At 32.7% G+C, this 11,811-nt stretch overlaps 1 protein-coding gene across 3 annotated transcripts in view; it reads left to right on the top strand.

Moving 5' to 3' along the window:
• The first annotated feature begins 358 nt into the window (after nt 1-358).
• Nucleotides 359-11,811, top strand: part of LOC119687474 (non-lysosomal glucosylceramidase) — a 42,917-nt gene continuing 31,464 nt past the window's right edge. The window contains exons 1-2 of one of the 3 annotated variants that reach the window (XM_038101801.1): nt 359-474; nt 721-1,092. In XM_038101801.1, coding sequence (XP_037957729.1) covers nt 926-1,092 — 167 coding nt within the window. In that variant the 5' untranslated portion in view covers nt 359-474; nt 721-925. Of the gene's footprint in view, nt 521-720; nt 1,093-11,811 lie in introns of all 3 variants that reach the window. The other 2 variants (XM_038101802.1, XM_038101803.1) reach the window with 2 other exon arrangements.

Raw genomic sequence — 11,811 nt, 5'->3', positions numbered from 1 at the left:
CATACGGACATAATTTACTATTTCCCTCAATTTATCATCAATTTACTCGAACTCGCACACGGCCTACGTATATATATCATTAATATTTTTTGGTATTTAAAAGTTTACATCTTTCATATTTAAAAAAATCTATCAATAATAATAATATTTTGTTTTTTACTTATGAATTTTAATAAGTAAGTATTATATATATTAAAATATTTAAATCAATTACCTGAATTTTTGGTTATTCAATTATTTTTAATAAAACTTCAACTCTAGTTGATAAAAATGTGTGGATACCATTTCGTAACCGCTGTACTTAATTTGTGTGTGGAACTTATATATTTGCCGTGACTGCGGTTCTTGTTTGAGTTTTTGTTTTTGTTTGATTAGTTCTCTCGTGGAATTTGACAGCGTTGGTTGTGTTGTGGGTGATAGTCGAAGAGTCGAGGCGCTAAAATTAATTGTCAAAATTAGTAATAGTTAACAGAAGTGAGTAAATTAATGAAAGAAAGTTGCCAAGTTTTGTTTGATTGAAGTAAATTACGCAAAAAAGTGAAAGTTTCGATAATTAACTATAAACTGTGGACACTACTTTGAAACATAAAAATTCTTCCTATTTGTAATTTTGCTATTGTAACGGCTTAACAAAACTTTTTTGATTTGTTGTTGTTGTTTTTGTTGTTTTTGTTGTTTCTGTGTCAATTTCAATGTCTTTCATGAGTTCTTCTTTTCAAGTTTGTTTATAAACGCGTACGCCACTCGTACCGCCCGCCGCAGTTCTTTGCTTCCACATCGAGTGCCGTGTCTTGTGCATTGTGCATTGTGCGTGCTGTGTGTCAAATCTAAAAATCAAAACAAAAATTAAAAACAAAAAAAAATCAAAACGAATTTTTGACAATATTTTTGCTTGCGGGTTTTGTTGTACGTTCGTTGGTCAACCATGGATTCCGTTAGTGCGAATTTCGAAGAGCTGCGTCAGAACGAAATCACTGCTGTACCTCGCTATGGACTCAAATTAAAATTCGATCACGTTTGGCCGGAGAAGCGCAATCAGAACATTCGACCATCCATGAAACAAACTTGGCCACTTATGCCGCTGGTCTGGAGGTAAGTTTTGTTTGTGTCATTTTCGGTTAATCCAAAATGGGTTGAGGTTGTGTTCGGACACTGGAGATAAGAAACTTTTTAACCAAACGAGTTGATAAATTTGTTTGAAATTCTTAAAATTCCCTTGCCACAATGGATTTGGAATTTAACAACTTAATCCTTTTAAAATTGTTGTCCCTTAACATTGCTTTCTCCACTGACGTCATCACTTGTGTGTGGATGACTACAGTTCTGCATTAAAAATCAAATTTCAATTGAATTGGAATATAATTGTCCAATTTTTTCTACACCTAAATGATGTCAGTTTGAATTTAAGTACATTTTTCTTCTCCTACGGTTAGGTACTTTCAGGAAGAGGTAAATATGTATATATTCTTCATTCATTAGAAGAATCAGGAAGCAACCATTTTACTTTGTTCCAGCTATTCCCTAATAGATAGCTACAAAATCTCTAGCTGGGATACAAATTTTCATAAATCATTACTATTAATGATATCAGAAATATTAGAAGATTTGATATAGAAGATTTTCACTCAGGCATGGCATATCATATGTTTTATCATCAATATGATATATATCATATGATGAATATGGCATATGGTAGTTTAATTAATGAACAAATGAAGAAGTAAAATCGGTGCACCAACGCCATTTTTTCTGTTGTTATTGTAGTAGTATTGTTATTGTAGCCCGCAAGGATCTATAAAGCAGATCATATCAAAGGAATTATAAAGATGTTAGGGTTAGGATGTTAGCACTTCCAAAAAAAACTACACACTATTTCTGATCACGTATTTTGGTAAAACTGATTTTTTAATATCGTTTTTGTTACATTAAATGTTGGGAAAAACGAGCAACACTTGTGGCTTTGGGTCTTATACCTTGTGGTTTCACATCTATTATATATTACCTATATTATGTTAGATTAGCGTGTGGAGTTTTGTTAGAGGGTGTTAATGATATATGAAACTGCAACTGTTCCCAATGAAACAGTACTATTACTGTAGTAGATCTGTTGAACTGGCACAAATAAATGTTTTTTCACTTGTCTGAAAAAAGTCAGAATTCTAAGTGGAGTCGGACTTATGTGTTATCATGATCAGAAAGTTACAATAGTTAAAGAACACTAAATGTAGCCTGGTATTTCTATTACTAAAAACTAAAAGATCCACTAAAAAATAGTTTTCTTCTTATCAAAATTAAATGCGATACTGATATAGTCTTTGTAGCTAATCAACTTTAGTATTTTGAAAATAAAGTGACTTTTTTATAGCCATTTAATAGTTTACTTTTATCTTAATTATATAAACTCTTATAATTGGATCATTATTGTTGTTGTTGTAGAAGTCTGACTTGACATCCTAGTCGCATTGATTTTTTTAATTATGAAACTCGAAAAGAAGTGGTTAGTTTGACTTAAGTTGTCGATATGAATAAGTAGTTTCTAATAGTGAATATTATCGTTATTCGAACCCATTGTATATAGCTCACCTGCTGTTGTTGTGTCAATTTATTACTGGTTTTTAACGACAAATTTTAATATTGAACACCAGACAATATTAATATCCATGTTTCTAGACAGATACTATAAAGTACTGTACTACTTTGTAATTGAAATCATCTTATAACACGGAAAGACATAGCAAAAAAAGTTTATAACAAAAAAGTAAGCTTCATTTATAATTACGAATTATTTCCATCACTAGTTTTTACCATATATATATATAAACATAATATTATTGCTTTAAAGTATGTAGAGATAAAGTTCACTTAAATAAAAGCTAATCGAATTTGGCCAGGATTGAATTCGTTAAGTGTGCTGAAATCAAAAATATTAGACTTAAGATTAGGTTGAATTAATATGGGAACCACTCTAAGTGATTAACTCACGTAGAGTTAATAGTCAATCCATTGTGATACCACTACTTAACCTAAGACCTTAACTGTTAGTTAATTATTTCAGGGTCCTAATAAAGCACAGGATGTTCTTAATCTTAACGGTGGATATTACTGTTAGTGAAATTAAGACATAATTGACGAAGAAGTTTATTTTGCTTGTGGCTAAAATAGGAAAGTTGCATAAGATGTATTCCACTATGTTTTCTTTAGATATTCCATTAATATTATTATTATTATTGACATATTCAGATATAACATTTATAAGCTTAGTCTCAACACAATAGATTTCCAATTACTACGATCGCGTGCTATTGCTCTTAACTCACTAAATGATTTGCTCGTTTTTCTTTACTGATGGTTCTCCATGTTGTTCTCCATCTTGTCCTCAGCCGTCTGCGATTTCTTCTTCCCTGCGAATTCCACACGAGTGCAGCATGAACAATTTCGGTGTTGGCTTGCGGGGAGTATGCTCCAGCGAAATGTATTTCTGAATTATTTCCTTATCAATTGACTGTTGGTTAGTTTCTGTCATGAGGTGTTCAATGCTAATAGTTCGCGGCCACCATATTCTTAAAATCTGACGCAGACATCTATTTACAAACGTTTGCAACTTATGAGTGTTATCTGTAGTCACCAAGTAGCAAGTCTCAGATTCATACAGCAAAACAGATTTGACACAGGCGTTGAAAATTTGGATTTTTGTTTTAAGATGGATATTAGAAGATTTCCAAATATTTTTAAGATTGGCGAAAGCCTCCTTGGCTTAACGACTCCGTTTAGAAACATTAATTAAGGCTCCACCATCCGTTATGACGGTACCATACTACCAAGCAGTGACGACGCGTGCCCTATTTGGAAGGGTGTGCGGCTCTTCTTTAATGTTTTTTTTACATGTACCACTTAAATTAAAATATATGAGATGTTTTATTAATAATAACCATATTATATTAGGCAACAATATATTCGCAATATTATATTAACAATTCATTAACAAAATAACATATTAAACAAATTAAATTAATAATTTATATATAAATTTAATATTATATCAATATGGAAGAAACAAAACATTTCACATAATTCTCGTAACATCAAACCAACTTTTTTCAAACAAAAGAGTTTGTACTTAGAAACATACATGTTTGTGCAGTGATCAAACAAAATCGAAACCACTTGCAATGTGCGCACAAGTACCCCGCACCATAAGAACAGAAATTCGTGGGTGCTGCTGTTAAAAGGGGAGAGACGAAATGTGATAGAAATGTATGGTGAGATGAGCTGCAAACTTCAGCAGCTCATGCAACTACTTTGGCAAATCATAATGTTGGATTCGTATGCATGCAGTTGATATTCGAATAGAACAGAAAATTACTCTCATACAATTCTCACTATATAAATCTCTATCTCTGATATTACGAACGGGAGCACACGCACATTATTTTGTTCATATGCAACGTATGAATGTGCTGCCAACTTCTTTGCACACAAAGGGGAGAGACGAAATAAAATAGAAATGTTCTGTGATTTGAGCTGCAAATATATGAGCACACCTAACAAGTATAGCAGCAAAGAGTATATATACTCTATGATAGCAGCTAACAGAAGCAAATTGATTGAGTTTTCATAGACAATTATATTTAATTGTTTTTGCTAAAACTTTAAAAAATATATATGTATATGGAAATGTAATAATTAATAATAATTCTTGATGTGAAGATACCTAATAAATTTATATACCTATGTTCTTTGACATTTTGCAAATTATGTTAGGGTGTTCACCGCACACCTCCGCACCTTAGAGCAATCGTCACTGCTACCAAGGTATTCAAATTGAGTGATATCTTCAATGTTTATACCATTTATATCAAATTGAGTGTTATGATTAGAGTTGGTGCGCATGGATTTGGTCTTCCTTTAATATAGGGAGAATTATTTTAATTTGATAAGAACTTATCGGTCAGAATTTCTAATACTTGTTTACGATATAAGTATCTTGTTTTTTGTTGTTAACATTAGTTTTGCACTTTTATTTCAACAAGATTTGACAGCCACAGTAAGTTTGTTTGTAACCAGTGTCATTCTATCACCTTTACCAAAAGTGAAACTTAGCGGAAGAGTTTGCAATTTATGACTCTGTTGTAAATCTACACGCTTTTGATTCTAGGTATTTAATATCGATCAGTATATACCGTAACTAGCTACCGTGCAAAGGCACCTTGCATATATACTTTAGATATTTTTTTCCTTTTGTCCAATAATCTATTATGAATAGATTCCATTTTATTGTGTCTATACTTTTATATGGGTTGTTGCGGCGAGATTGTTTAACTTAGAGTTTTTATATTTAGGACGTGTGTGAGTTAGGCTAAGTTGATGCTAAACCAAATGGGAGATTTTTTGGGATTTTTTGCACTGCACACATTTAGCCATTTATCAACACGTATCGACACATCACTACATTATCGACACATTTTAGAATTTCCCTCATTTAGAACGCAACTTAGCCTAATTCGCACACGACCTTAGTAGGCTTAATTATTGGAAGTACAGTTTAGACATAGACGTCCTATAAACATATTTTTTTGATTATATGAAAGTAACTGATATTCAGGGATATCAGTCGGGTGAAGAATATCTCTGAAGCTAAATTCTTTTGTCAAAAAGGCACATCTATAATTGACAAATGTTCCCTGTGGATAACTTTTTGCGGTAATAATATTTATCAAATTTTTTTTTTTGTTATATATTTGTGTCAATTTAACTCTGTTTGACTGAATACCTCTTTTAGCGTTACTGTAATAACATTGAACAAAGAATAATTATTTATTTTTATTTATTGTCAGTTATATTTTTCTATAATTGCTAGTATTTACAATTAATTGATCTTCAATTACTTACATTTTTACGTTAATTAATATATAAATCTTTATTGTTTATATTTTTTCGTACAGTATCTGTTTTTCCAGTATATCCGTATCTAATAAATAGAAATAAGTTTCCACATTAAATACAAAATTTATAACTTAACTATAACTAAACTAGCTTAACTTGAGTTTGAGACTTAAATTAAGTTTCTTTATGGATTTATCTGGCAAATTGCTTGTTCTTAGTGTCATAACACATAAAATTTGTAAGTGACCTATAAATACAATACTTAAATCAATAAATAGATTAACTATACTAGCGAAAGTCCAAAAACCTAAAAAAAATGTTTATTCCCCTAACAACGCTATAAAATACAATAAAAAAAAAGCAGTACCAAAAATAAAGAAAGCCAATAAAGGACTCATAAAGACATAATATGTATTGAAATAAACAAGGACAAAAATAACTCATTCCAATGGGAAAGTGAACCTACCACACGCAAGAGTTGCTTAGCGTATTTCGTCAACCGTCAAGTCACCACCGAATCAGCACCGAAACACCACCCACAGCCACCCCAGCAAACGTACCAAAAATAGCAATAAAATGTATAGAGGAAACAAGTCGTAGTCGTCGTCGTCAGTCTGTCCGACGCTATGTAGTCCATGGAACTAACATTGCCAAGCAATGTGAAGCCTTTTTTCTGTACCGTCGGTCATGTGCGTGTGTCACTTGGAATACGCGCGCTTCTGAACCAGAATATTTGCCTTAGATTTGTGTAATGCTCTATGGCATCATAGCTTTTATATAAAATTTTTTTGTATATAAATTAATAATATATGTTAGTATATAAACGGGTACATATTAATTTACTTGTTACTCGTCTTGAAAAAAAATTTGCGTGTTTAACGTGCTCTGTACATATACAAAATTCCTGTTTTTATTTCGTTTTCCACTACAAATCAATTTTTTTACAGTGTATTCAAACTACACTAAACACACAAAAAAAAAAAACAAAAAAAATGAAATGAAATAAAATTTAATTATGCAGCGCACAACACTGTTTACTTTTTATGAAAACTTATGAAGTCAATTTTAAAATATTAACAGAGCGAAATTCAATTTAAGTAACATTCAAAAGTCATTTACCTCATGGGGAAAATCAATGAACCAATCCATTACTTTGTTGTGCAAGTACGCCCTCCGCCTTATATCCTTGATTTTCAGTTGCTTCACAGTTGCTTTACAGTTGCACTTGCGATTATTGCATTTTCCTTTATGCAACCTGCAGCTGCAACTGCAACTGCAGCTGCTCTAGCTTAAATATTTAAAAAGCATTTTTCAAAAATCAAAAACTTTTTCACCAGCCAAGCCCACAGAGGAGTCGCTTAGAAAAAAAGGATTTCCACCAACAACGAACGGTACACAGCAACTGAATACCGACTAAGAGGACACATTCCGCGCACAAACATACGTTCGTCGTCAGTAAAAAATGGTATCAAAAGCTGTTGCTCCAGTTCCACTCGCCTCTATCCCTTTCCATAAAACAGTGCAACAAATGCCTTACACTTCCCATTGAAAGTCTTTAATGTAAAAATTTTCGAGTTCAATAATTTTCTATAATTGCACAGGTTACCTTAAATGGCAAGCGCTTAAGGCCCTAGTATACTAAGGCGAAGGACAATACGTGTATACTCCTGCATGTATCGAATATGTACCTAATTGATTTTTATTTATATTGACATTTACCTATTATTAAATTATTTCGTATAAATAAATAAATTTTGAGTATTCGCACAATATTCCATAGTTAAAGGGCGCTATAATGCACAGTTTTTTATGCTGTTCAGTGTTTGAGAGTAGCGACATTCGGAGTTTTTTGATATAGCCACACGCAATATCTACCATAAGTGCATAGTGTGTACTGGATGCACACAGTTAACCACAATGAGGTTGAACTCAATCAATTGTGATCTCAGTCAATTTGCTTATACTCGTACTGATTTGTTATTCATAAAGAAGGTCCATAGGTTTATAGGTAATAATTTATTTGATTCGGGAAATTTAGAATGCCATATCCCTCCTTTCCATAGTAGTGTCAGTTTTTGAGTTCCACTAGATATATGACGACGATCCTAGGCATCCTAGGATTCTAGCATCTTCGTTTTTCAGCTAAACTAAGTTAATTTAGTTCATTCGATCAGTTAAAATTTTTTTTCTGTTTTGCATTAAATGGAGTCGTATGGTGTCAATGGTGGCATGAATATTGGCTACCAATGCTTCAAGAGTTGCTGGTTTGTCGGCATAAACCAATGACTTAACATAGTCCCATAAAATGTTATAGAGAAATGTTAAATCACTCGAACGAAACGGACAGTTAGCAGGACCACTTCTGAAAATAAATTGATTATTAAGCGTGGTGTATGGCAAATTGCGCTGTCGTGTTGGAACCAAATACCAAATGTCGTCGAAATGATTAAATTTTAGATAAAGAAATTCAGTCAGCATGGCTTGACTACGCACGCCATTTACTGTAACGGCAGCTCTAAGCTCTTTCCTCATTTTGAAATAAATACCATAAAGACCGATGATACCGCCAGCGTGTAAATCGCACCAAAATTTCAATTTCAATGGATGTATAATATCGGTGATTCGTTAAAGGTTTGAGGATTATCTTCACTCCATATACGCCAATTTTGCTTATTGATATGGACATTTAACCAGAAATGAGCTTCATCACTAAACACAATTCTTCGATAAAGCTGTTCATCTTTGGCCAGTTTCAAATGAGCGCAATCATCAAAAGTGCGACGTAAACAATGGTCTTTTTATTCCATTTTGGTACGAGCTGTATTTTATAGACGCATAAGCCAAGATCCTTACGTAAAATTTTCCATGTAATCGAAGAACAAAGGTCAACAAATTGAGAACGATGACGAATCGACATTTCGGCGTCTTCTGTAACACTTCGTACTATAGCCGCAATATTCTCTTCAGTACGCATATTTCTTTTCTTGTTAATGGTTTCAAATCGAGCAGAATAAAATTAGTTCGAAAACGATTAATAACTGTACGAATTACTTGCTCACTAGGTCGATTATGTTGACCGTAAAATAGACGAAGTGCTCTATGAACTTCGAGAACAGATTTATTTTTTTCAAAGTAAATTTCTATAATTTGGAAACGTTCTAGCGTTAAACAACACTAGATTCATGATGAATTTCCAAACCTTGCTGAATAGAAATGTCAACACAGTTTGACACTCTCAGCTGTCAAACCATAGTTATCGATACCGATAGTTCTCATGCAGCTATATAATACCCGATATAATATGACGGTCCCAGAAGAAGTAAATCGGTTAAGTATAAGCTTAGGTTAATTCTTATTATTCTCTTAGTTTTTGAACTAGAATATTAGGTGTACCGGTATGAAATGAGCGTTTTTTGGTGAAAATAAAACACTAATTATTAATAGGAAAGTAAAAAACATTTTATTCAAAGTATTGGCCATTGCTTTCTACACATTTTGACCACCTTTCTGGCAATTTGTGGATACAACGCCAAAAAAATTGTTCGTGTTTTAAAGCAAACCAATCAGACACCCAATTTTTGACCTCCTCGTAGGAATCAAAGTGCTGCTCAGCTAATGCGTGTCCCATCGATGAAAACAAATGGTAGTCGGAAGGAGCCAAGTCTGGTGAATACGGCGGGTGGGGTAGCAGCTTCCAGCCAAGTGTTTTGATTGCATCCTGAACCCGTTTTGCTTTGTGTGCAGGTGCATTGCCATGGAGCAGAATTACCTTGCCGTGTCTTCTGGCCCATTCTGGTCGTTTCTCGATCAATGCATGGTTCAAATTTATCATTTGTTGTTCATAGCGACCAGCATTGACGGTTTCACCAGATTTTAGGAGCTCGTGGTACACCACACCTTTCTGGTCCCACCAAACACACAGCATTGTTTTCTTGCCGAATCGATCTGGTTTTGCAGTCGATGTTGATGGTTGTCCCGGATTAACCCATGATTATTTCCGTTTAGGATTCTTAAAATAAATTTTTCATCGCCAGTAACAATCCGATGCAATACTGATTTTCTTTCGTGTCTTTGAAGCAAAATTTCACAAGTGTTTTTTCGGTTTTACATCTGTCTTTCATTCAATTCATGTAGCACCCATTTTCCACACTTTTGGATCTTTCCCATAGCTTTTAAACGGTCAGAAATTATTTGTTGTGCAACATTTAACATTTCTGCCATTTGCTTTTGACCCAAAGTGTCATCTCCATCCAATATGGTACTTTAGTATCCCAATTAACACAGTCGCGATAGATATTTCCGCGATAGCTTTCTCCAACCGTCTTCGTTAGAAATAATTTCCTGAGAAAAACTTTTGGAAAACGTTAGCTATCAATTTATATCGAACTCATGATGCTTTTCATTAATATTGAATTTGTGATACCGCTTGAATATTATAATGATATTTTATAATGATATTATAATCATTTTTTTTGTGAGGAAACTAATCGTATACTTAAAATATTTGTGACAAAATTTGAAAACTATCGCTTAGTCGTTCTACTTTTTCAATAGTTTCGATAGAAACAATCATAATAAAAATTTTCGTATACGACCAAATGACTAGAAAAGGCGAAGTCCCTTTGTTTAAAACCAAACTTTATTTCAGTTTTTGACTTAGATTAGTTTCTCACACGACTTTGATCTATTTTCTCACGACGGAAATTATTTTCTCCGTTTTTGGACATAAAACATAAATTATTCTCCTAGCTTAAGGTCTTGTATTTGGTTAAGAAGCTGCAAATGACGATTGAGAGATAAAGTCGCTTTGTATAAAACATAAACTATACTATTCGTTTTATGAATCAGTTTTGTCTAGAAAGAGATCAGATGTGTTTAGTTCGTTTCTGCTTATCCTTTAAGTTTTTCAACAAGGTTGTTAGCTTGAGAAAATGTTTCTATGAATAGTTACAATTTAATAAAAGTGGGTTTTGCTAAGGTTTTGCAAAACTATATGCAAACTAGTATTATACAAAACTCTTAAAAACTAACACTGACTTTGGAGCAGGAATCTTAACGGTGCTGCTATAAAATGGATGTTATTAAAATCCATCCATGTGGATGCCAATTGTCCATGAAAAACAATAAAAATCTAATTACATTAGATTTGTGGGAGATAATGACCAAAATTATGTTAGCTTAATGATGTCATGTCAGCGTAGAAATACTAGAATTAACGTCCGCATGACACTGGAGAAAGCGACATGGAAACGTAAGATTAGGTAAGCTAAAGCTGATCACGACTTGTGATGTCAAATGATGATGATGATGATTTGATTTTTCGGGTAAAAATGATGATATTGAATTCATAAAAGTGTTACAGTCACGCTAGGAGATTCATTGAGTACCAACAAATGTTATCGTTCACAAAAACTAGAATGAACTATAGAACTAGAGAAGTTGTGTGACCAGTAGAAGTAGAAGATCAAATGAGTTACATTTAACTGAATAGAGCTTTTCTTATCATAAAATTATGCTGTTAATTAATAGTTTCCAACATCTGTTGAAATGTTACAGTAATCTGTAAATATAATATTTTTTTTTTGCATTTAGACCTATTTTAGAAATGCTGGACTACTTTTTAATATACGTAAACTAGTTCTATGAAATTCGACATCTGCTTTAATCTATTAACATTTGTAAATATTTTTCTTATCAGTATAACTATATAGAATTTTTGTAGAGCTTACTACTGGTTTGATTTGGTATAAATGAAGAAACAAAAACTATTATATTTTAAAATCATTTAGAGGCTAAAAATGCATTCTCGGCAAATAAAATAAATACATTAAAAAGACATTACACTTGAAAAACTTAATGTGAACAAAACTTTGATAAGAAATTAGAACAGCAACTATGTAGTGACGTCCTCATGCAATATTAAGCACA

The sequence above is a fragment of the Teleopsis dalmanni genome, chromosome X (genome assembly GCF_002237135.1).
Source record: "Teleopsis dalmanni isolate 2A chromosome X, ASM223713v2, whole genome shotgun sequence".
Lineage (NCBI taxonomy): Eukaryota > Metazoa > Arthropoda > Insecta > Diptera > Diopsidae > Teleopsis > Teleopsis dalmanni.
This window is presented reverse-complemented; position numbering and strand designations above follow the sequence as displayed.